The 27,601-nt window shown below is 46.3% G+C and overlaps 2 protein-coding genes across 2 annotated transcripts in view; one reads left to right on the top strand and one right to left on the bottom strand.

Annotated features, from left to right (window-relative positions):
* Nucleotides 1–19,175, bottom strand: part of LOC123772633 (fibroleukin) — a 337,231-nt gene extending 318,056 nt beyond the window's left edge. Inside the window, exons 1-2 of the mRNA XM_069303387.1 lie at nucleotides 18,981–19,175; nucleotides 18,712–18,795 (exon numbers count right to left, since the gene is read on the bottom strand). Coding sequence (XP_069159488.1) covers nucleotides 18,712–18,795; nucleotides 18,981–19,146 — 250 coding nt within the window. The 5' untranslated portion in view covers nucleotides 19,147–19,175. The remainder of the gene's footprint in view (nucleotides 1–18,711; nucleotides 18,796–18,980) is intronic.
* Nucleotides 19,176–23,195: 4,020 nt separating this feature from the next.
* On the top strand, nucleotides 23,196–24,029 carry LOC138351559 (calphotin-like). The gene has a single exon (XM_069303351.1). It carries the CDS (start codon nucleotides 23,196–23,198, stop codon nucleotides 24,027–24,029), a length of 834 nt encoding a protein of 277 aa, XP_069159452.1.
* The last annotated feature ends 3,572 nt before the right edge of the window (nucleotides 24,030–27,601 follow it).

The following is a 27,601-nucleotide window of genomic DNA, read 5'->3' as shown; positions in this document are numbered from 1 at the left end:
ATTAACGTAGATATATGACCGAACCTAACCAACCCTACCTAACCTAACCTAACCTATATTTATAGGTAAGGTTAGGTTAGGTAGCCAAAAAAAGCTAGGTTAGGTTAGGTTAGGTAGGTTAGGTAGACGAAAAAACATTAATTCATGAAAACTTGGCTTATTAGGCAAATCGGGCCTTGAATAGTAGGCTGAGAAGTGCGTTCTGGCTATTAGGTACGACATATATATATATATATATATATATATATATATGTCGTACCTAGTAGCCAGAACGCACTTCTCAGCCTACTATGCAAGGCCCGATTTGCCTAATAAGCCAAGTTTTCATGAATTAATTGTTTTTCGACTACCTAACCTACCTAACCTAACCTAACCTATAAAGATAGGTTAGGTTAGGTTAGGTAGGGTTGGTTAGGTTAGGTTAGGTTAGGTTAGGTTAGGTAGGGTTGGTTAGGTTTGGTCATATATCTACGTTAATTTTAACTCCAATAAAAAAAAATTGACCTCATACATAATGAAATTGGTAGCTTTATCATTTCATAAGAAAAAATTTAGAGAAAATATATTAATTCAGGAAAACTTGGCTAATTAGGCAAATCGGGCCTTGCATAGTAGGCTGAGAAGTGCGTTCTGGCTACTAGGTACGACATATATATATATATATATATATATATATATATATATATATATATATATATATATATATATATATATATATATATATATATATATATATATATATATATATATATGCGGAAAAACCACAGAGAAATATGAAATGAGGTGAACGTTTCGGCTTTGTTAAAGCCTTTGTTAAAGTCTGGTGTTGACAAAGGCTTTAACAAAGCCGAAACGTTCACCTCATTTCATATTTCTCTGTGGTTTTTCCGCATAAAATGATCAGTGTTTTGTGATCGTCAATTGCATATATATATATATATATATATATATATATATATATATATATATATATATATATATATGTCGTACCTAATAGCCAGAACTCACTTTTCAGCCTACTATTCAAGGCCCGATTTGCCTAATAAGCCAAGTTTTCCTGAATTAATATATTTACTATAATTTTTTTCTTATGAAATGATAAAGCAACCCTTTTCTCTATGTATGAGGTCAATTTTTTTTTATTGGAGTTAAAATTAACGTAGATATATGACCGAACCTAACCAACCCTACCTAACCTAACCTAACCTATATTTATAGGTAAGGTTAGGTTAGGTAGCCAAAAAAAGCTAGGTTAGGTTAGGTTAGGTAGGTTAGGTAGACGAAAAAACATTAATTCATGAAAACTTGGCTTATTAGGCAAATCGGGCCTTGAATAGTAGGCTGAGAAGTGCGTTCTGGCTATTAGGTACGACATATATATATATATATATATATATATATATATATATATATATATATATATATATATATATATATATATATATATAAATGTGTACAATGAAAATCAGCATGTGAATGCAATAACATATATCAGTATAAATGTTCCTTGATACACAACAATGATCAATCGATCACTCTATCAGTCCTCGAACACATACATCTGTAGGTAATCCAGCCTACGACTGCAACTCTAAACTTCAGTATAAAACACTCCTTGACATAAGGATGCAAACACTCACTCACCTCTCACTGCGTCTTGCACGCTAATGACAACCAAACACTATCAACTCCCTACAAGTAATCCACCAGAACTTCCCTTCCACCTCTGGAAGTTCACTACCCTGATATCTTTAGGTTCTTCCGGGCTTCACTACCAGGATCCTCTGCAGCTCCTCCAGGCTGCTACCATGAAGTTTTCTTGAGCAACTACGGTGCTTCACCCTTCTGCTAGGGTCCTCCACAGCTCTCCTGGCTGCTACACCATGAAGTTCTCTCGAGCAACTATGGTGCTTCACCACCTCTACAGAAGCACGTGACACTCCTCTTCACTGTTTTTCCTCACAGCTCGAGGTCCTCTGCTCCACTACCTTGGAGTCTCATCAACTACTTCATCTGTGCTGGCTTCTAAGTTCTCAGCAACTTCTTCCCCAAAGACAAACCTACAACCCATCGACACTCCAATAAAAATGTTTCCCCTTCAACACATAAACAAAAATAATCACACAATATGTTTGCCTCAAACCTCTATCTGTCCTCTACATACAGTGAGAGTGGACTCCCCCGTTTTGGGCGGGTCCATACTCCACCTCGACCGGTGGGCCTCACTCACTCCGGGAGGGGCCTTTGCCGTTGGGAGCGCTCAGAGGGGACGGACGTCGCTCCGTGTTCCTCCCTCTCCACTCTCTTATTTTAGGCTTTCTGCCTTATCAAAACATGCCTAACTTATCAATAAACGTTGCAACTGTCGCTGGGCACACGACCAACTACAAACAATCACTATGAACTGGCGTACATCGTGCTTACCACAGATTGTCTAGTCGAGGGCGCTCCTCCCTCTGACGAAGCTTGGTCAGGGCGCTGCCACGGCCCACGATAATGCCTCTGGGCGGTTTAATAAACACTTCTCATCGCCCGGGACTTGAGACCACATGTCCCCAGCTCGATTCCACAGCTGGTACGTCTGCACACTTCTCTTCTCTTCGAGATATATCACTAGGGGTTCCCTTCTGACGGGAGCTCAACGGAGCGCGGCTTTCCCCTGCGATTTCTGGCCTCAAGTAGGGTCAAAGCCCTCCAGAAACGAGCCTCACGCCTCCAGCAAAATGTCCACATCTCCTAGCCAGTCATTTATCTGTTTTCTTCTTCATTGCCCATAATCTTAAATTGTTATATATATCCAAGCAACTATTTTACATATGTGTTATCACCTCAATATTTGCTAGACATTCTAATAAGGTCAGGCTTGATGAATAACTCTCAAGGAGGGAGACTCGTTTCTCCTGCAGGCTGAGATCATAACAAATGCAAGTGCTATATAATATTGTAATTAGCCTAGGCCGAGTATCTAGATAATTCCCAACTGTTTTGAAATATTGTCACCTTCAGTGACGAGTACAGGATTTTAGTAATTTTCTTTAAAGATTAATCTGGCAACTAGCCTAGGTCAGTCTCAGCTTGAGAGAGCAGGAAAAGGTCAGTGTGGACTGGACGGCAACTGGAGGTAGTACTGCACCTCCTGCAGCCAAAGCAGACCATCTAGGCCTGGCTGTGGTATTTAGTGTCGGAGTTATTGCAGTTGTTTAGTCCACATTATTTATTATAGTTAATTACCAATTGCCTCAGTTAGGAAAATATTCAGTTAGGAAGTGTTCAGATAGGGTGTATTAATTTTTATTTTATTTTGTAATCTCTGATTTAATCAATTTTGTTTAGAATTTTATGGTGTTTAGTGAAATTTCCCTAACGTTTAACATTGTTATTGGGCTCAAGCCCATGCTTGAGACTACGCACCCTCTGCAAGCCTGCAAACAGTTAATTAATACACCAGATAATCCCTTTGTTCTCTGATTTAATTTCACACTTAACCTAAATCTTATTCCTCCTTTTAGATTACCTGGAAATCCATTTTCGGGGTGTATGCCTAATAGGCAGTACCCTGCTTCCCCGTCAATTGGGGGACTTACTCAGTGGGTAGAAGATAGCAAGTGGTGGTGGCATAAGTCAGAGCTTGCAGTGTAGCCTCGAAAGGTACAGTATCCTCGAGCCATGATATCTAAATGATCAAAGGTTTAGATCTCGAGGAATGGTACTGAAGGTTACACAGCAGAACTCTGGTCTGTAGATTTACTTAATAACGACCAGCATTTAACTAGTGAGTGAGGTTAAAGGCTGGCCCCCGTTACAGATGGTTATTGTGGTTGATGATTGTGGTTGGTGGTAGTGGTTCTTATGGTTCGTTGTTGATGGTAGTTGTTGGTGGCATTTGTGGTTGATGATTGTGGTTGGTGGTAGTGGTTCTTATGGTTCGTTGCTGATGGTTGTAGTTGGTGGAATTTGTGGTTGATGGTTGTGATTAGTGGCAGTCATGGTTATGGTTGGTGGTAGTGGTGATTGATGTTGATGTCGTTGCTGGTAATGGTGATTGATGATGTGGTGGTTGGTGGTAGTGGTTGCTGATGGCAATGGTGGTTGTGGTTGGTGGTAGTGGTTGCTGATGGCAATGGTGGTTGTGGTTGGTGGTAGTGGTTGCTGATGGCAATGGTGGTTGTGGTTGGTGGTAGTGGTTGCTGATGGCAATGGTGGTTGTGGTTGGTGGTAGTGGTTGCTGATGGCAATGGTGCTTGTGGCTGGTGGCAGTAGTATTAGTGGCAGTGGTGGTATTAGTGGATGATGGTAGAGGTTGATGGTAATAGCTCATGGTAGTGATTGTTGGTCTTGATATTTGATAGTTGTGGTGTGGTAGTAATGGTATAGTGGTGGTTTGGTGTGGAAATTTGGTGCAGTGGTGTGGTAGTGTAGTGGGTCGTGTAGTAATTACAGTGTGGTAGTTGTGTGTTAGTAGTAGGGTACTAGTTATGGTGGTGGTTAAAGTGTGTGTTGAGGTAGTATAGTGGTGATGTGGTAGTGGCAGTGGTGGTGTGGTGGAAGTTTTGTGGAAAAGTGTGTTAACGGTGGTGTGATAGTGGTAGTGTAGTAATATAGTGTGGTGGCATGGTAGTGTGGTTTGTTAGTGTGGTGGGGTAGTGTTTTGTGGAGGCGTTTTGTCGTGGTATAGTGTGGTAGTGTTGTGTGGAAGTGTGGTGTGATATTGTGCCCCTGTTGTGTGGTAATATTGTGTGGTGTGGTGGTGTGGTGCGGTAATGTCGTGTAGTAATCTGGTGTGGTTGTGTGGTGTGAGAGTGTGATTAATATGGTGTGGTGATGTGGTATGTGGTGTGGTAGTGTTGTGTGGTAGTGTGGTGAGGCAGTGTGGTGAGATAGTAGTGGTGTGTGGTGAGGTAGTAGTGGTGCATGGTATAGTGTGGTAGTTTGAGGTAGTGGTGTGGTGTGGTAATATGTGTGGTTATGTGGCCGTGTGTGTGTGGTGGTGTGGTGTGGTAGTTTACTCACCTAGTTGTACTCACCTAGTTGTGCTTGCGGGGGTTGAGCTCTGGCTCTTTGGTGCCGCCACTCAACTGTCAATCAACTGATGTACAGGTACCTGAGCCTACTGGGCTTTATCATATCTACATTTTAAACTGCGTATGGAGTCAGCCTCCACCACATCACTGCCTAATGCATTCCATCTGTTAACTACTCTGACACTGAAAAAGTTCTTTCTAACGTCTCTGTGGCTCATTTGGGTACTCAGTTTCCACCTGTGTCCCCTGTATGTGTGATAGTGTGTGTGGTGTTGTGTATGTGGTAGTGTGTGTGGTGTGTCACTCTACCACCACTTCTAAAACCACCCACACTACCACCACTTCCTCTACCACCATTCCCTCTACCACCACCCACACTACCACCATTCCCTCTACCACCACCCACACTACCACCATTCCCCTCTTCCACCCCTCCTTCCACCACCACTTTACCTTGTTGTTACCTTGCGATGATTCCAGGGATTAACGTCCTCGTGGCCCGGTGTTTGACCAGGCCTCATCGTTGCTGTACTGGTCAAACAGGCTGTTGGACGCGGATGCTCGCAGCCTGACATATGAATCACAGCCAGGTTGATGAGGTATGTGTTGGAGGTATTTATCAAGTTCTCTCCTGAACACTGTGAGGGGACGACGAGTTATACCCCATATGTGTAGTGGAAGAGTGTTGAAAAGTCTTGGGGCCCCTGATGTTGATAGAGTTCGTTCTCAAAACATCTATTGCACTTCTACTTTTCGACGGGTTTTCTGCGCATCCTGCCATGTCTTCTGGTCTCATGTGGTGTCATTTCTGGGTGCAGGTTTGGGACCAGCCCCTCTAGTATTTTCCACGAGTCAATTAATATGTATCTCTTCCGTCTGCACTGAAGAGGATATAGATTTAGGGATTTTAGTCGGTCCCAATAGTTAAGAAGTATTACTGAGTCACCACACCCTCCTCCACCACTCCCTCTACCACAACTTCCTCTCCCCATCACTCTCTCTTCCTCCATTCCTTCTACCTCCACTCCCTCTACTACCACTCCCTCTACAACCATTGCCTCTACTACCACTCAGTCTACCACCACCCTCACTACAACCACTTCTACCACCACTCCGTATTCCACCAAACACACACTATCACCACTGTTCCTACCACCACTCCTCTTACTACCACAACTCCCTCTACCATAACACACACTACCACAACTCAGTCTATCACCACTCCTTTTACCGCCACTCTCTCTACCACCACTCCCTCTGACACAATTCCCTCTACCACCACTCACACTACCACCACCCACTCTACCACCGCTCCCTCTACCACCACTCCCTCTACCACCACCTCCAACAATACCACCACTCCCTCCACCACCACTCCGTCTACCTCAACTCCTTCTACCACCACTCCCTCTAAAACCACCCACACTACCAAAACTCCCTCTACCATCACTCCCTCTACCACCACTCACACTACCACCAACTCTACCACCACCAACTCTACCACCACTCCCTCTACCACCACTCCCTCTATCACCACCTTCACTACCACCACTCCCTCCTCACCTACTCCCTCTACCACAACTACTTCTATTACCGTTTCTACCACCACTAAAACTTCTCTCACTCCCTCTTCCACCATCCACAATACCACAAACCACACTATCACCACCCCATCTACCTTCGCTCCCTCTACCACCACTTTCCTCAACCATTACCCACACTACCAGCACTCCCTATACAATCACTCCCTCTACCACCATCACCACTACCACTACTCCCTTTACTACCACTCCGTCTTCCACCACTCCCTCTACTACCACTTCCTCCAACACCATTCCCTCTACCACCACCCACACTACCACCACCCACTCTACCACCGCTCTCTCTACCACCACTCCCTCGACCACCACTCTCTACCACCAACACTACCACCACTTCCTCTACAACTATCAACACAACCATCCCTCCCTCTGCCACCACTCCCTCAGTCACCACTCACTTAACCACCACACCTTCTACCACCACCACCAACACTACCAACACTCCCTCTACCACCACTCCCTCTACCACCACGCACACTTCCACCACCCTCTCTGCCACCACCCGCACTACCACCACTTCCTCTACCACAACTCCCACTACATCCACCTAAACTACCACCACCTACACTACCACCACTTCCTTCACCACTACTTCTTCTAATGCCACTTCCTCTACCACCGGTCGGGGAGCCGGTCGGCCGAGCGGACAGAACACTGGACTTGTGATGAACACTGTGGTCCTGGGTTCGATCCCAGGCGCCGGCGAGAAACAATGGGCAGAGTTTCTTTCACCCTATTCCCCTGTTACCTAGCAGTAAAATAGGTACCTGGGTGTTAGTCAGCTGTCACGGGCTGCTTCCTGGGGGTGGAGGCCTGGTCGAGGACCGGGCCGCGGGGACACTAAAGCCCCGAAATCATCTCAAGATAACCTCAAGATAACCACCACTCTGCCTCGATTCATTCTACTACCACCCACACTACCACCTTCCACACTCCTTCTCTCTACTACCACTCCCTCTATTTCCAGTCCCCTAGCATCACCAACACTACCACCACTTTGTCTATTACCAATCCTTCTACCACCATCCACACCACCATCACTACCTCCACCAACGGTTCCTCTCCTACCACTCCATCTACCTCCACTCTTTCTATCACCACCCACTCTACCACAAGTCCCTCTGCCACCGCTCCTTCTACCACCGCTCCTTCTACCACCACTCCCTCTACCAATACCCACACTTCCACAACTTCTTTTACCACCACCAACACTACCAATACTACTTCTACCACAACTCCATCTGCCTCGACTCCTTCTACCACCACTCCCTCAACCACCACTCTCTCTACCACCACTCACTCTTCAAACACTCCCTCTACCACTACTCCCTCTACCACCACTCCCTCTACCAACACTTCCTCTACCACCCCCCGCACTTCCACCACCATCTCTATTCCCACTCTCTACCACCACTCCCTCTACACAACTCCCTCTACGACCACTCCCTCTACCACCACCCCCCGCACTTCCACCACCATCTCTATCACCACTCTCTACCACCACTCGCTCTAAAACCACCCACACTTCAACCACTCCCTCTACCACAACTCCCTCTACCACCACCCCTACTACCACTACTCCCTCGACCACCAGTTCCTCTAATACTACTACTTCTATCACCAACCACACTACCAACACCCAATCTACCACAACTCCTTCTACCACCACTCCATCTACCAGCACTCCCTCTACCACCACTCCCTCTACCACAATTCCCTTTACCGCAACCCACACTACCACCACTCCTTGTACCACCAGTCCTTCTTCCACCTCTCTCTCTCTACCACCATCAACTCTACCATCACTCCTTCCACCACCTCTCCCTCCACCACTAGTCCTTCTACTACCACCAACACTACCACCTCTCCATCTACCACCAGTCCTTCTACTACCACTATCTCTACAACCACTCACACTACCTCCACCCTCTCTTTCACCACTCCCTCTACCACCACTAACACTACCAACACTTCTTCTACGACCACTTCATCTACAACGACTCCTTCTACCAACACTCCCTCAACCACAACCCACACTACCACCAATTTCTCTACTACCACTCCATCTACCACCACCCCCTCTACCACTTCCCTTTTTACAACCACTCCCTCTACTTCCACTAAACTACCACCACTTCCTCTACCACATCTCCCTCTACCACCACTCTCTCTTCCACCACCCACACTACCAATACTTTATCTACCACCACTCCATCTGCTACCAGCAATATTACAACCACTCACTTTACTGCCACTCCATCTACCACAACTTCATCAACCACCACTACATCTACTGCCCCTCCATCTACTTACATACCATCTACCAACACTCCTCCCCAGCAAACACAAAACGTTGTGGAAACCTTTATCAAAGTTTCATCATGGTTGTGGGGAGAGATAAGTTTCATGTGTGGTTCAACAAGCACATGTGCAACCTTTAACACAAGAATGGTTAAAGTATTTCTTAATGTAATATAGCAAATACTGCCTTTTCTTACACTAGTTTCACCTTTATTTATTAAAAAAATATTTCGTTTATGTTTAAATATTAAATTTATGTGCATTATACATATAAATTGTGAATGCTGTGACTTAGTTGTATGATAGGTGTGTGAAACATTTACTTTTTATTATGATCTTGCTAAAAATTGTTTTTATATTGTTTGCTATATATTTTTATATTGTTTGTATAAAATTGTTTGCTAAATGATGTATTCAGTAATACTGTTTTTATGTTTAAATTATATTTTGGTCCTTTATTCATAATACATCAACATAAATGGAAAATGCTGCTGCATAGATGTATTAAGGACACACGCAACATTTAATCTACCATTTTTTCGAATAAAAAATTAGAGTGCATCAAAATACCTCTTTATCATATGCATCTGTATTATAGTAGATTTTACATTAAATATTACTGAAGTACAAATAGGTGAGTACAACTAGGTAAGTACAACTATATGAGTGAAACTAGGAGAGTACATGTTGCTAGGTGAGTACCCCTTAGTGAACACTGCTAGATGAATACAAGTAGGTGAGTACAAATACATGAGAACAACTAAGAGAGTACATGTAGGTGAGTACAACTTGGTGAACATTACTAGATGAATACAAGAAGGTGAGTACAACTAAATGAGAACAATTAGGGGAGTGCATGTAGGTGAGTACAACTTGGTGAACATTGCTAGATGAATACAAGAAGGTGAGTACAACAAAATGAGAACAACTAGGGGAGTGCATGTAGGTGAGTACAACTTAGTGAGCACTGTTAGGTGAATACACGTATATGAGTACAACTTGGTGAGCACTGTTAGGTGAATACAAGTAGGTGAGTACAACTTGGTGAGCACTGTTAGGTGAATACAAGTAGGTGAGTAACCTACTCACTCATAAGACGAGAGCAACTAGTGTACTGTACAATGTCAGTTTAACAGACACAATAGTCCACACTAGCATGGTGTACAATGCCAGTTTAACAGACACAATAGTCTCCACAAGCATGGTGTACAATGCCAGTTTAACAGACACAATAGTCCCCACTAGCATGGTGTACAATGCCAGTTTAACAGACACAATAGTCCACACTAGCATGGTGTACAATGTCAGTTTAACAGACACAATAGTCTCCACTAGCATGGTGTACAATGCCAGTTTAACAGACACAATAGTCTCCACTAGCATGGTGTACAATGCCAGTTTAACAGACACAATAGTCTCCACTAGCATGGTGTACAATGTCAGTTTAACAGACACAATAGTCTCCACTAGCATGGTGTACAATGCCAGTTTAACAGACACAATAGTCCCCACTAGCATGGTGTACAATGTCAGTTTAACAGACACAATAGTCTCCACTAGCATGGTGTACAATGCCAGTTTAACAGACACAATAGTCCCCACTAGCATGGTGTACAATGCCAGTTTAACAGACACAATAGTCTCCACTAGCATGGTGTACAATGCCAGTACAACAGACACACTAGTCCCCACTAGCATGGTGTACAATGCCAGTTTAACAGACACAATAGTCTCCACTAGCATGGTGTACAATGCCAGTTTAACAGACACAATAGTCCCCACTAGCATGGAGTACATTGCCAGTTTAACAGACACAATAGTCCCCACTAGCATGGTGTACAATGTCAGTTTAACAGACACAATAGTCTCCACTAGCATGGTGTACAATGCCAGTTTAACAGACACAATAGTCCCCACTAGCATGGAGTACATTGCCAGTTTAACAGACACAATAGTCCACACTAGCATGGTGTACAATAACAGTACAACTGACACACTAGTCCTCACACAACACACTGTGTGTGGTGTGTGTGAGTGTAGCTGGCTGAGGGTGTAGTCGTGTGACTGAAGCTGGTTGAGCGTGAAGTCGTGTGTGGGTGTAGTCATGTGTGGGTGTAGTCGTGTGTGGGTGTAGTCGTGTTTGGGTGTAGTCGTGTGTAGGTGTAGTTGTGTGTGGGTGAAGTCGTGTGTAGGTGTAGTCGTGTGTGGGTGTAGCTGATCGAGGGTGTAGCAATGTGGGGGTGTAGTCGTGTGTGGGTGTCGTCATGTGTGGGGTGTAGCCGGGTGTGAGTGTAGCTAGTTGAGGGTGTAGCTGGTTGAGGGTGTAGTCATGTGTGGGTGTAGCCGGGTGAAGGTGTAGTCATGTGTGGGTGTGTAGCCGGGTGTGAGTGTAGCAGGTTGAGGGTGTAGCTGGTTGAGGGTGTAGCCGGTTGAGGGTGTAGCAGGTTGAGGGTGTAGCAGGTTGAGGGTGTAGCCGGTTGAGGGTGTAGCCGGTTGAGGGTGTAGCAGGTTGAGGGTGTAGCAGGTTGAGGGTGTAGCTGGTTGAGGGTGTAGCCGGTTGAGGGTGTAGCCGGTTGAGGGTGTAGCAGGTTGAGGGTGTAGCAGGTTGAGGGTGTAGCTGGTTGAGGGTGTAGCCGGTTGAGGGTGTAGCAGGTTGAGGGTGTAGCCGGTTGAGGGTGTAGCAGGTTGAGTGTGTAGCAGGTTGAGGGTGTAGCTGGTTGAGGGTGTAGCCGGTTGAGGGTGTAGCAGGTTGAGGGTGTAGCCGGTTGAGGGTGTAGCAGGTTGAGTGTGTAGCCGGTTGAGGGTGTAGCCGGTTGAGGGTGTAGCAGGTTGAAGGTGTAGCCTGTTGAGGGTGTAGCAGGTTGAGGGTGTAGCCGGTTGAGGGTGTAGCCGGTTGAGGGTGTAGCTGGTTGAGTGTGTAGCCGGTTGAGGGTGTAGCAGGTTGAGGGTGTTGCCGGTTGAGGGTGTAGACAGTTGAGGGTGTAGCTGGTTAAGTGTGTAGCTAGGTGTGAGTGTAGCCGGTTGAGAGTGTAACCGATTGAGGGTTTAGTAGGTTGAAGGTGTTGTCGGTTGAGAGTGTAGCCACTTGCGGGTGTAGCTGGTTGAATGTGTATCCGGTTGAGGGTGTAGCAGGTTGAGGGTGTAGCAGGTTGAGAGTGTAGCAGGTTGAGGGTGTAGCAGGTTGAGAGTGTAGCAGGTTGAGGGTGTTGCTGGTTGAGTGTGTATCCGGTTGAGGGTGTAGTCGGGTGACGGTGTAGCCGGGTGAAAGTGTAGCAGGTTGAGGGTGTAGCCGGTTGAGGGTGTATCAGGTTGAGGGTTTAGTAGGTTGAGGGTGTTGCCGGTTGAGGGTGTAGCCCGTTGAGGGTGTAGCCGGCTGAGGGTGTAGCTGGTTGAGGGTGTAGCTGGTTGAGGGTGTAGCCGGTTGAGGGTTTGCAGGTTGAGGATGTAATTATGTGTGGGTGTAGCCGGTTGTGAGTGTGGCCGGGTGAGGGTGTAGCGGGTGTGTGCAGACGAGTACAGCCATAAAGATTATAAGGCTTGGTGAACTGTCACAGGATGCGGTCAAATCGTCAGTGTTTCCATCCAATGCAATATTTTGGTTTATTAATATATATATAAATAATATATTTGTTCCAACTTATATTACAAGACTGCAAGGAAAATAGTTATTACACAGTTTAAAATGATTATCTTGCTATAAATTGCTTATGTTGGTTTTGAAATTAAAATAAATATGTACATTAAAATGTCAGGCGAGCAAAACCACCCAACACCCCCTCTCAACACCAAACCACCCAACACCCCCTCTCAACACCACACCACCCAACACCCCCTCTCAACACCACACCACCCAACACCCCCTCTCAACACCACACCACCCAACACCCCTTCTCAACACCACACCACCCAACACCCCCCTCTCACCACCACACTACCGAACACCCCTTCTCACCACCACACCACCAACACCAAACCACCCAACACCCCCTCTCAACACCACACCACCAACACCAAACCACCCAACACCCCCTCTCAACACCACACCACCAAACCACCCAACACCCCCTCTCAACACCAAACCACCAACACCACACCACCCAACACCCCCTCTCAACGCCACACCACCCAGCACCCCCTCTCAACACCACACCACCCAACACCCCCTCTCAACACCACACCACCCAACACCCCTTCTCAACACCACACCACCCAACACCCCCTCTCAACACCACACCACCAACACCCGCTCTCTCAACACAACACCACCCAACATCCCCCTCTCAACACCACACCACCCAACATCCCCTCTCAACACCACACCACCCAACACCCCCTCTCAACACCACACCACCCAACACCCCCTCTCAACACCACACCACCCAACACCCCCCTCTCACCACCACACTACCGAACACCCCTTCTCACCACCACACCACCAACACCAAACCACCCAACACCCCCTCTCAACACCACACCACCAACACCAAACCACCCAACACCCCCTCTCAACACCACACCACCAAACCACCCAACACCCCCTCTCAACACCAAACCACCAACACCACACCACCCAACACCCCCTCTCAACGCCACACCACCCAACACCCCCTCTCAACGCCACACCACCCAACACCCCCTCTCAACACCACACCACCAACATCCGCTCTCTCAACACAACACCACCCAACATCCCCCTCTCAACGCCACACCACCCAACACCCCCTCTCAACACCACACCACCCAACACCCCCTCTCAACACCACACCACCCAACACCCCCTCTCAACACCACACCACCCAACACCCCCTCTCAACACCACACCACCCAACACCCCCTCTCAACACCACACCACCCAACACCCCCTCTCAACACCACACCACCCAACACCCCCTCTCAACACCACACCACCCAACACCCCTCTCAACACCACACCACCCAACACCCCCTCTCAACACCACACCACCCAACACCCCCTCTCAACACTACACCACCCAACACCCCCTCTCAACACTACACCACCCAACACCCCCTCTCACCACCACACCACCCAACAGCCCCTCTCACCACCACACCACCCAGGATACTATTGCTCGCCGCTCTGCTACCGGAGGGCGCTGACGTTCGGCCCGGGCTGTCAAGTGTTGACCTGTAGCTGCTGCGTGGTGGTCGTCTTGTTGACGGTGTGGGGCGGCCCTTGGCCGGGGCCTGGCGGGTGTTATGACATCGGCTAGTGGTGGCCGTGTTCGCCGGGTCGACACCGCCCGGCTTGATTTCTCGGCCCCCGTTGACTGGCCCTTGGTGGAGGTTGCCTTTATGGACGTCATGCATGTGGAGTACTGTTATGATCTCAGCCTACAGGAGAAACGAGTCTCCCTCCTTGAGAGTTATTCATCAAGCCTGACCTGATTAGAAGGTCTAGCAAATATTGAAGTGATAACGCATATGTAAAATAGTTGCTTGGATATGTATAACAGTTTGAGATTATGGGCAATGAAGGAGAAAACAGATAAATGACTGGCTAGGAGATGTGGACATTTTGCTGGAGGCGTGAGGCTCGCTTCTGGAGGACCTTGACCTCACTTGAGTGCCAGACATCGCAGGGGAAAGCCGCGCTCCGTGAGCTCCCGCCAGAAGGGAACCCCTAGTGATATATCTCGAAGAGAAGAGAAGTGTGTAGACGTGCCAGCTGTGGAACCGAGCTGGGAACGTTGTGGTCTCAAGTCCTGGTCGACGAGCAGAGTTCAATAAGCTGCTCAGAGGCATTTTCGTGGGCTGTGTGGAGCACCCTGACCAGACGCCGTCAGAGGGAAAGCGCCCTCGACCAGTTAATCTGTGGTAAGCACGATATACGCCAGTTCATAGTGATTGCTTGTAGTTGGTCGTGTGCCCAGCGACAGTAGCGATGTTTATTTATAAGTTAGACATGTTTTAATAAGGCAGAAAGCCTGAAATAGGAGAATGAAGAGGGAGGAACACGGAGCGACGTCCATCCCCTCTGAGCTCTCCGCTATGGGGTGTGGTTATCTTGAGGTTATCTTCAGATGATTTCGGGGCTTTAGTGTCCCCGCGGCCCGGTCCTCGACCAGGCCTCCACCCCCAGGAAGCAGCCCGTGACAGCTTACTAACACCCAGGTACCTATTTACTGCTAGGTAACAGGGGCATAGGGTGAAAGAAACTCTGCCCATTGTTTCTCGCCGGCGCCCGGGATCGACCCCGGGACCACAGGATCACAAGTCCAGCGTGCTGTCCGCTCGGCCGACCGGCCGAGCGGACAGACCGGCTATACCGGCTATGCCGGCCGACCGGCTGTGCCGGCCGACCGGCTCCTCCCGAAGTGTGGTGGCTTCTGCTGCCAGGGATGGTGCGGATGCTGGTGCTGGGCGTGGCCTGGTGGTGACTTTACATAAGGATCCGCACCGCCATGATTCCCTGCAGTCGTCTGGTGGTGTGCCCGTGGCCGCTGGTGCCCCTGTGGTGGTGCCCTCTGTTGAGCCGTCTGTCGAGCCCCCTCCTGCGGTGTTGTGCATTGAGGACCTGGAGGCCCGGGTTGCCGAGTTCCTGCTGCTTGAACGGCCGGAGGACTTTTCTGGTGGGTGGGTTCCAGGTGTATGGGATAGGGTGGCAGTTACTCGCGTTCGGAGGGACACCATGTGGGTTCCATGTCTGCGGGTGTTTGTTGCCGAGGTTCCGGTTCACATGGCGCCGCCGGTGTTAGGTCATGCCTCCTGGACAACGTGGCTGCTTTGGGAGTCGTTCAATGTGCGGTTTCCTCCGGATGTGTTCCCGGGCAAATATGTACGCTGATTTCATGTTACTGTAGTTGTTGTTTTTGTTGGTATTCTTGACTTGTTGGGGGCTGTGCGAAGTGTCTTGTTATGTTTTTTGATGTACTTTATGTTGTGTTTTATTCTCGATCCTTCAGGCCAGTGCATATATGTTGTTGTGTTTGTACCTGTTTGTTTTCTGGTTTGCGTGGTTTGCTTGTTTATTATTATTGTTTATTTTGGCCTCGCCCTTTGTTTGTTGCGGGGCGGATGGTTTGGTGTGAGTGTTTTTATTCCTGTATTGTTTCTGTGCTGTACGTTTGCACTGGTGTTTTCATATTGCTTTACCTGTTGTACGTGTTTGTTCTTTATGTTTTGTTTGGAATGTATTGTGATTGTCCTGTTATGTTTCCTGTTATGCCTTTTGAAGTATGTTTTGTTTTATGAAGGTTTTGTTTTGTGATGTTACTGTGCTTGCTTGTTTGCCATTGTATTATGTTTTGTGCCTTGATGTATGCTGTATTTTTCTATGCTTTTATCGTGTTTGTGTTTTGTTGTGCTGTGTTGTCGGCCCTTCTGGCCGGTGGTCTGTTCTGTTCTGTTTTCTGTGTTGTTTTTATTGTATTTAACTCTCTCTCTCTCTCGAGGCCTGACTTTGCGGTAATTGACCAAAGTAGAGATGTGGTTCAATGGACCTCAGTGGCTAGTCAGTGACCAGTGGCCTGAACGAAAGCTACAAGTCATTGTGACCAATGTCACTTCTCCCACTGATAATTCAGAATCACCTCGGACATTGGTAAATGATCCTAATTGGTACTCTGAACTGATCAAACTACTAGCGGTGTCATACGAGTGGTGTTTGATTTTTTAAAGAAAATAGGAATTGAGCATCAATTCCCTAGTGCCCTAAAGTACTTGGTCAAAAGAGACCAAACAGATTAACACGAGAACGATTTTGAAAACGTCCCTAAGAAACTTGAAAGTGATCTGTGTATGTCCATCCATAGTGACTATAGGTACTATGCTTAATTTTCAATTACATTTTCAAGTATGTTTATTGAGACAAGAAAAAAATACATCTCAAAGGGATCGAGTAGCTTCAGCTATTTCTACCCTCCCTGGTACTATGCTCGTCCATCCACAATGACTATAGATATTTTGCTCGTCCATCCATAGTGACTATAGGTACTATGTACATCAGTCTATAGTGACTATAGGTACTGTGTACGTCCATCCATAGTGACTATAGGTACTGTGTACGTTCATCCATAGTGACTATAGGTACTATGCTCGTCCATCTTTAGTGACTTTAGGTACTATGCTCGTTCATTCAAAGTAATTATAGGCACTATTGTGACTACAGGTACTATAGGTACTATGTGACCTATAGTATAATGTGAATTATAGTATTATAGGTCCATTGTGACTACAGGTACTATTTAGGTCCATAAATAGTGACTATTGGTACTGAGTATGTCCGTCCATACTGACTATAGGTACTATGTAGGTCCATCCATAGTGAGTATAGGTACTGTGTACATCCATCTATAGTGACTATAGGTACTATGTACGTTCATCCATAATGACTATATGTACTGAGTACGTAAATGCATAGTGATTATAGGTACTATGGTCGTCCATCCATAGTGACTATAGATACTATGCTTATCCATCCAAAGTGAATATAGATACTATTTACGTCCATCCATTGTAACTATAAGTACTGTGTACGTCCATCCATAGTGACTATAGGTACTATGCACGTCCATACATAGTGACTAGATATTTTACCCGTCTATCCATAGTAACTATAGGTACTGTGTTCTTCCATCCATAATGACTATAGGTACTATAAACGTCACTAAATAGTGACTATAGATAATGTGTACGTCCATCCATAGTGACTATAGGTACTATGCTCGTCCATCCATAGTGACTATAGGTACTGTGCTCGTCCATCCATAGTGACTATATGTACTGTGCTCGTCCATCCATAGTGACTATATGTACTGTGCTCGTCCATCCATAGTGACTATAGGTACTATGCTCGTCCATCCATAGTGACTATATGTACTGTGCTCGTCCATCCATAGTGACTATATGTACTATGCTCGTCCATCCAAAGTGACTGTAGATACTATTGTGAATATAGGTACTATTGGTACTATGTGACCTATAGTATAATGTGAACTATAGTACTATAGGTACTATAGTCCATTTTGACGATAGGCACTATGTAGGTCCATCTATAGTTACTATAGGTACAATGCTTGTCCATCGATAGTGACTATAGGGACTATGCTGGTCCATCTATAGTGACTATAGGCACTATGCTCCTCCATCCATTGTGACTATAAGTACTATGTACGTCCTTCCATAGTGACTATAGTTACTATGCTCGTCCATCCATAGTGACTATAGGTACTATGTTCGTCCATCTATAGTGACAATAGGGACTATGCTCGTCCATCCATAGTGACTATAGGTACTATGCTCGTCCATCTATAGTGACAATAGGGACTATGCTCGTCCATCCATAGTGACTATAGGTACTATGCTCGTCCATCTATAGTGACAATAGGGACTATGCTCGTCCATCCATAGTGACTATAGGTACTATGCTCGTCCATCCATAGTGACTATAGGTACTATGCTCGTCCATCCATAATGACTATAGGTACTATATATGTCTATCCATAGTTACTATTGGTACTATGCGTCCATCCATAGTGACTGTAGGTACTATGCACGACTATCTATAGTGACTATAGGTATTATCATCTGTGAATGACAGGCTGTGATTGATGCTGAAGACGACAAGACTGAATATTTCATTCCCAAGAATCTTCAACAAATTGGAGACATAATGGCACCAGGCACAGGAGAATATTATTTTAATAATTTTCTTGTTGTACACATTTCATTAACTAAAATCATGAGTGAAGTAAAGTAATCATGAATCGAGTGACGAAACTGACAGACAGAGAAACATCGACACGTGTACTGTATATGTGACTCCTTACCTTGCATACACCTGTAGTCAAGAGTCATATGAGTGGAGACCAGGTCAGTCAGGTTGGCCATCACCATCAGTATACTTTTTACACCTGTAAACAGTTGCCACCATTAAGATCGTATCCTTACATGTGTTTCTATGATGTGTTTAGCACTAGAGATTACCATGTGTACTGGTGCCTTATGGTGCTGTTTTTATAAGCAGCAAATATTTTGTTTACTAACTCATTAAATAAGTCACAAGGAACTTTGAACATAGCTTTGCTCCTACTCTTACCTTCCTCGACGCCTCCCTGCTCCTCCTGCAGCTGCTGTATAGCAATCTGGCTTAATATGACATTAGATGTCAAGTCAAACTCCTCCGTGTGACCCATAGTGGCCTCCGGGAAGGCGGCCGACCAGGCCACCAGGACACAGAGGAGAGGCAGCAGACAGGCAGACATGACTCTAATCACCACACTCGCACTACACACTAACCAACACCCTGCATGACTGCTGGCTTGCTGGCCAACATGTACTAAGTACACCCGCGCTCAACGCCCACACTGATAAATAAATATATGGTGCCACCAGGAAACTATCTTTCAATATGGCCAGTTCTTACATATGCTTTTACAAAGAGAAGAAGTCAAGAGAGAATAATGAGCATAAAAGAATATGAAAGAATGTAGAGATCTGTTACTAAGAAGGTTAAGCTATAATAGTTAAGAACTGAGAAGGGAGAACTGTCCTTCACAACCTGGGAGGATATAGCAAACTGAGGGGATTTGATCATAACATACAAGATACTGAGGGTAATGTACCTCAGTAAAAGGGACAGCTTGTTTTTAATGAGATAAAGAACAAGAGGACATATGTTGAATATGGAAACACAAGATAGTAGAAAAAAGATCAGGAAATACTCATACCCTGCATGTGTTGGCAACAAGTGAAATACACTGAAAGAAGAAGTTGCTGAAGCTACCTCTCTTCAAAAATGTTAAGACAAGATTCGACAAAGAATGTGAACGTGAGAATAGTTAAACTATAACGCAAGAAGTACAACAAGGCCCTAGTAGGCTAGGTTTAAAGAGCTATGCTTCACCTACCTTAGCAACCCGTCTTCAGACCAAGTCCATTGCATCAAGCTGTCGACCCCAAAGACACATTCTTCCGTTTTAACATTCTGTTCATTCAAAACAGAAGTTTTCTCATATATAAATTAATATATTTTATATTATCAAATTGTGGATATTTAGGCATTGGTTAGGTTAGGTGTTTAGCTTCTGTTGCCAATTATACGTATTTGTAGTATGTAGGTAAGCAACCCGTCCTCGACTGAAGTCCATTACATCCAGCGGTCGACCCCACAGACTTATTATTTTAATTTATTTAATTATTTAATTAATTAAATTATTATTTAATTAAATCATTTAAATTATTTAATTAATTTATATTTAATTTTTACATGCTGTTCATTCAAAACTGGAATTTTCTCAAAAATAAATTATAATTTATTAGCATATTGTGCATATATAGGCATAGGTTAGGTTAGGTTAGGTTAGGTGTTTAGGTTCTATTGCCGATTATTTATATTTATAGTACGCGTGAGTGAAGCATTTACAGCGTTGTGGTTCGAACAAAATTCGTCAGTGAGGCACTTGTTCTGGAAGTGTTCGAACGTCAACAGTTGAGAGTCGTGTGTAGACCGTTTTTCATTTATAAACAGGGGGTTTGGAGGGTGGAGGGAATCACTTTTGGGTCTTTGCTTGGAGGACGGGCTGCTGAGTTAAAGCATTGTGGCTCGAAAAAAAAATGTCAGCGAAGCACTTGTTCTGAAAGTGTTTGGACGTCATCAGTCGTGAGTCGAGTGTAAACAGTTTATCATTCATAAACAGGGGGGTTTCGCGGGTGTATGGAATGGTCTTTTGTCATCGTTTACGAGGACGTTTAGGCTGCCCTTAGTAGCTGATAGATAGGTAACACCATATCCACGCTTACTACCCCATCACCCCCTTCCCTGCACACACCATCTCCAACCATCCCACCACATACCCCCCCCCCTCACCATCGCTTAACCAACCACTACACCACCACCACCTTCCATGCAAACACCCACTCCAACCACCCAACCATCCTCCACCATCGCTAAACCAACCATTACCACACCACCACCTTCCCTGCACACACCCCCACCTTCCCTGCATACACCCTCACCAACCACCCAACCATCCCTCATCATCGCTAAACCAACCATTATCCCACCATCACCTTCTCTGCACAAGCCACCTCCCCCCACCCCCCCCCACCCGTACCCTCACTAAACCATCCACTACCCTGCACCCATGCTCTACAAATTACAATATAACATCTCCCACTACCCTCCACCTTCACACCACCAACCACCAAAAATTACGACCCTCAACCTTCGCACCACCAACCACCACCCTCCACCTTTACTCAACCAACCACCATCCCCCCACTACTTCCATTTACGCAACACGAACTAGCATCCCCCGCCTCCCGCCACCTCTACTCAACATCCCAACAAACATTTTCGCGTTTTCTTAACGTTTTATAAAAGACATTTTATAGTTATAATCAAGTGTTACTTTACAGTTAATTCACGTGTTTTGAGAATTTGTAAGGATGCGTATAAAGCATGAGGTCTTGACGTTTTAATAAACATTTTTTAAATGTTATGATATAACGTTTAGGAAAAAGGTTTTTAAAACGTTTCTTCAAAATATTAGTTATTGCAATTATTAGGTATAATTATCTTTATTGCGTTTAGAATGACAGAGAAAGAGAGAGAGAGAAGAGAGAGAGAGACAGCGAAAGGAGTGAGAGAAGAGAGAGAGAGGGGAGAAACAAGAGAGAGGAGAGAGATGAGAGAGAGAGGGGGAGAGACAAGAGAGAGAGGGGGAGAGACAAGAGAAAGGAGAGAGAGAGAGAAGAGGGTGAGAGAGAAGAGGGAGAGAGAGAGAAGGAGAGAGAGAGAAAAGAAAAGAAAAGGAAATAGAAGAGAGAGAGAGAGAGAGAGAGAGAGAGAGAGAGAGAGAGAGAGAGAGAGAGAGAGAGAGAGAGAGAGAGAGGGGGGGGGGATGGCACTTGCAATTGAGGATGGCATGGCGACGTGCGTACCTGTTCTACTCTCTATCCTTTCATAGTTTCCCTAAACAATTTTGACTGAAAAACACTCCCAAGGTTCGCTTGGATTACTCTCTGCATGCCAACTCAGGCAAAGTAGTTTTGCAGCCCATTCAAGATGGCCCGTGACATTAACTTCCTCAGTAGGACTGCTTCTGGGAAACGAGTTACCGTACCGTATTGACGTTGAGTCAGTACTTGTGGCCCTTCTTGGTCTCTGGCAACAGACCTATACAATCCACTCTGATCCTTTCGCAAGGCTCACCTAAAGCCGGGGTGGGTTTTAAAGGTGTTTTGGGTGTAGCTGGTGCGGGCTTACCTGCACGTTGACAAGACAAACATGTCCTACAATATCTCTTCACATCTTTCCACATATTGGGCCAATAAAAGTGTTCTTGCACCTTCCTCAAAGTCTTCTTGACTCACAAGTGTCCTGCTATATCTGCAGAATGGGGCTATTTCCATCACTACAAATCTAAAATTTTTAGGCACCAACACTTGGTGTTTCTCCCTCAATATTTGATCTGCGCCGGCTCCATGTGGTCGCCATTTCATCATTAGTACGTCGTGCTGAGAGTCTGGCCCTAGCTTCGGTAGGGGACAGACGTGTTGCCTCGGTGCTCCAGCAGTTAGTGTTGTTTACCAATTTGGCCGGTCGGGGGCGGGTGTGTCTCTGCCCGCCTGTGCTGACGTGGAGTTACGATGGGGGTCCCTCTCCCCCCTGTTGTCCGGGCTCAGTCTGTGGGACTCGAATTCTCTGTGCGGGCCGGAGATTGCGCTGGCTTGTGATTTGCTCTCTGTCCCTGTGTTAGCAATTTATGGGGTCGAGTTGGTAACGGCCTGTCGGGCGATAGTGAAATTCACGGAGGAGATGGCGTATCGCGATTTTCTCCGGCGATACGAGGGGCGGACATTACCCCTGCCGGATGGTGTGAGCACTGTGACCCTCTCTGATCGAAGAGGTGCCCTCACTTATGTCAGTGTGCATGGGGCTCCCTTGGAGTTTCTGGAGGGACTGCTACGGCAGTATTTCGGCCGGTTTGGCGCACTGGTTAGTGTGCGGGTGAACGTGGTGTCTTCCAGTCCACTTAAGGGTGTGAGGACTAACATTTGCACCCTGGGCATGAGACTCCGGGAAGATATTCTGTCCTCTGTGCGCCTTATGGGGTACAACGTTCGGGTGTTTTATGCCCGCCAGCCGCGGACGTGTTATCGTTGTGGCCTTTTGGGCCATCAGGCTGTTGACTGTTCTGCGCCTGCCGTTGCGCCAGTGAATCTCTTCAGTGAGGAGGATTTTCCGCCGCTTCCTGTGGGGAATGATTTGGTGGATGTGGACGTCACTTCGGCTGAGGAGGTGCCCTCTATGTCAGCTGTTGCTCCGCCTGTTGCGCCCCCTGTTGTTGTCGCCTCTCCTCCGGAGGTTGTGTCCTCGCCTGGTGCTCAGCCTGCTCCGGCTGGTGTCCCTGAGCCTCTTCCGACTGCCATCTGCTCGGACCCCTCGTCTTCCAGTTCTTCCTCTGCTGTGTCTGTCCTGTTCCCTGCACCCTCGCCATCTGTTCCGGCTGTGCTGGGAGCTAGGGTGGATCTGGCGCTTCCTCCTGTGCCTGGCCTGGTGCCCCATGTGGTTGAGGATGCTGCCGTACCGCGGCGTACGTCGGTTCGCCCGGCTAGTGTTGCGCGTGTCGCTGAGTCTGCCTCTGGGTCTGATGATGTGCGGCCCGAGCCTAAGCGTTCCCGGCGTTCTTCTGCGTGGGCTGAAGTTGGCGACTTCGACGAGTGTGGTCCTTCCGGTGATGATGGGGTAGCTCCGGTTGTGGTGCACACTACGGTGGTGGCAGAGGTGCACTTGCCTAAGGATGCCGGTGCCAGTGTTTTGGCCTCCCCTTCTGGTCTGGTGTCCGAGGGACCTACTTCAGGTGCGTTGCCTGAGTCGGATGGCTCCGGTTCTTCGTGGGGGGTGGTTCCTCCTGCTGTGGTTGGTGGTGAGCGGGGTGGCCTGGTGATGGTGTTGAGAAAGGATGGTCGCTCTGGGAGTTCTGTGGCCCCTTCCTCGTTACCCGTTTCCTCGGTAGCGGTCATGCCGCCTCTTCCGTCTCCAGCAGTCTCTTCCGTGTCTCCTGCGGTCACTGTGGAGGTGCTACCATCTCATCGTCCGGCCCCTGCTTCTATGCGTGCGATGGCGTGGCAGTCTCGGTAGCCCTCATCCGCTTCTCCGGTGTCGTCTGCTTCCTCGAAGGGCGTGGATGGCGCTCCCCGGCCTCGTTATGCGACTTGCATCAGTGACCTCGGGCTTTGGCCGATGCCGCCCGATCTGGATGTTCCTGAGTTTATGGTGCCCCCTCGGCAACGGGGGATCAAAACCCTACCGACCTTGAAGATTTGATCTGGGAAGCTTACAAGAGGAAGTATCCTTACGATTATTTCCCGGAGAAGTACATTTCTCACATTGTTCCTCGCAAATGATTTCTGTGTATTCTGTGTTTCCTGTTGTGTGCATGGTTGTGGGGTGCGGATGGGGTGTGTGTGAGTGGGTGGGGTGGGTTTTGTTTCCCGGTTCCTGCGTGCTCCGGTTTGTGTTGTGGGTTCTCTTTGTTTGGTTGGTGGGTGGGTGTGCGGTTCCTGTGCGTTTGTGTGTTCGGTTGTGGATGTCGTGTGCGCTTGTTTGTCATATTGTGTGCCCTTCAGGCTGTTGGCGTGTGCCCTTTGTTTTGTTTTGCCATTTTGTTTTGCCTCCCGTTTGTTATGGCAGATCTGTTTCCTTTATAGATGGTCTTCACTTTATAGATGGTCTCCTTCATGAGGCAAATGCAGTGTTTGCAGCCCTAACATAAACCCACACAAAGGACTACCATGATGGTGAAATATGGATCTCAGAGTATAATCTCTTTAGATGTGATAGGAAACCCCGGCTTCAGGGTGGGGTCAGCCTCTACATCAAAGACACACTCATCTGTACTGAGCTGCTAAACACCTCAAATGATATGGTGGAAGTGCTGATAATCAAAATAGAGATTCTAAATGTAGTTATTGTCCTTGTATATAAGTCACCGGAGGCAAACCCTCGGCAGTTTAAAGACCAACTAATGAAAATAGAACACTGCTTGGAAAACCTCATAAATCCAGCTCCGAACATCATCCTGCTTGGGGACTTCAACCTACGGCACCTGAAATGGAAGCACCTGGCTAATACAGTAATATCAGAAAGAATACCAGGAAGTAGCCTAAATGAACAGGCACATGCAAATGACCTGCTACGGATGTGCAACAGGTTTGCCTTAAACCAGCAAATAGTAGAACCAACTAGGAAGGAGAACACGCTGGACCTCATTTTCACTAATAATGATGAATTGATCAGGAACATAATGATTACAAATACCTGTTACTCAGATCACAACTTAATTGAAGTTATGACAACCATGGGGAATAGACCTTCAAAACCAGTCCAGATTCCCGGTGGAGATTTCACCAAATTCAACTTCAATAATAAACAGATAAACTGGGAGCAAATAAACCAGGACTTCACAGAAATAAACTGGGAAGAACAGCTAGAAAATGCAAACCTGAACCAGTGCCTGGAAAAAATAAGCTCAGTAGCACTAGAAATATGTTCAAACCGCATACCTCTAAGAAAAAAGAGGAAGAGATGCAGATTGGAACGGGAACGTCGTTCCCTATATAGGCGAAGAAAACGAATCGCGGAACAACTTGAGAGTCGCACCCTATCTCAAGAACGGCGAAGAAGGTTAGGTAGAGAAATAGAAACAATTGAACGCAAGCTACAAGAATCATACAAAACCCAGGAGAGGCAAAGAGAGCAAAAGGCCATCAGTGAAATAGAGAGATATCCGAAATATTTCTTCTCCTATGCAAAATCAAGATAAAAAACCACATCTAGTATCGGGCCCCTGCGAAAGGGAGATGGAACTTTCACCGATGACAACAAAGAAATGAGCGAGCTACTGTGGAAGCAGTACGACTCTGTTTTCAGCGAGCCATTAAACACACTAAAGATTGATAACCCAAATGAATTTTTCATGGATAGGATACCAGCATCAAATCATATATCAGACGTCACCCTATCCCCACTGGATTTTGAAGAAGCCATAAACAATATGCCTATGCACTCTGCACCAGGCCCGGATTCTTGGAACTCCATATTCATCAAGAACTGTAAAAAAACACTATCGCAGGCCCTCCACATTCTGTGGAGACAAAGCCTAGATACTGGCGTTATTCCTGATATACAGAACAGGGCGCTCTTGCCTGTCGCAGTTGCTGGACCACTATGATATGGCATTAGATGCTATGGAAGACAAACAAAACGCTGATGTAATTTACACAGATTTCGCAAAAGCTTTTGATAAATGTGACCATGGTGTTATTGCACATAAAATGCGTTCAAAAGGAATTACTGGAAAAATAGGCAAATGGATCTATAATTTCCTGAACAACAGAACCCAATGTGAAATAGTCAACAAAATAAAATCCAGCCCATCAACCATGAAGAGCTCAGTCCCCGAGGGTACTGTGCTTGCTCCAGTACTTTTTCTCATCCTCATTTCGGACATAGACAAGAACACAACCTATAGCACTGTATCATCCTTTGCAGATGACACTAGGATCTTCATGAGAGTAGGCAACATAGAGGACACGGCAAACCTCCAATCAGATGTAGATCATGTATTTCTATGGGCTACAGAAAATAATATGGTGTTTAACGAAGATAAGTTCCAGCTCATGCGCTATGAAAAAAATGAAAATATATAAACGGAAACCACGTACAAAACTCAGGCAAATCATAACAGAACGAAAAGGCAATGTAAAAGATCTGGGTGTACTCATGTCGGAAGACCTTACCTTTAAAGAACACAATAAAGTAGCCGTCACAACTGCAAGAAAAATGACAGGTTGGATAACAAGAACTTTTCACACTAGAGATGCTATACCGATGATGATACTTTTCAAACGCTTTTGCTCTTTAGAGTGGAGTACTGCTGCACAATGACAGCCCCTTTCAAAGCTGGAGAAATTGCTGACCTGGAGAGCGTGCAGAGATCCTTTACTGCTAGAATCCGCTCAGTAAAACATCTAAACTATTGGGACCGACTAAAGAGCCTAAATCTGTACTCCCTTGAGCGCAGGCGGGAGAGATACATAATAATTTACACGTGGAAAATATTAGAGGGGCTGGTCCCAAATCTGCACACAGAAATAACATCACATGAGACCAGAAGACATGGCAGTATGTGCAGAATACCCCCGTTGAAAAGTAGAGGTGCAACAGGTACTCTGAGAGAGAACTCTATCAACATCAGAGGCCCGAGACTGTTCAACACGCTTCCACTACACATAAGGGGCATAACTGGCAAACCCCTCACAGTGTTCAAGAGAGAACTGGATAAGCACCTCCAAAGGATACCTGATCAACCAGGCTGTGACTCATACGTCAGGCTACGAGCAGCTGCGTCCAACTGCCTGGTTGATCAGTCCGGCAACCAGGAGGCCTGGTCGACGACCGGGCCGCAGGGACGCTAAGCCCCGGAAGCACCTCAAGGTAACCTCAAAGTAACCAAGGTTTATTGTCCTTCTTATTGTATGTTTCTCGCCTCTCCGTATGTGTTTGAGGTGTTAGTAGGCTTGTTTGGTGTGCATTTTGTTCTGGGGTTTTCCCCTATGTTTGTCTTCCGCTGTGTTTATATTTGTGTTATGTTTGTATATGCGTTTTTGTTTTGTGGTCAGCCGTTCTGGCTGGTCTTCTCTTCATTTGTT

This window comes from Procambarus clarkii, chromosome 50 (assembly GCF_040958095.1).
Source record: "Procambarus clarkii isolate CNS0578487 chromosome 50, FALCON_Pclarkii_2.0, whole genome shotgun sequence".
NCBI lineage: Eukaryota > Metazoa > Arthropoda > Malacostraca > Decapoda > Cambaridae > Procambarus > Procambarus clarkii.
Note: the sequence above shows the minus strand (reverse complement) of the source record. Positions and strands in the feature narration are given on the sequence as shown.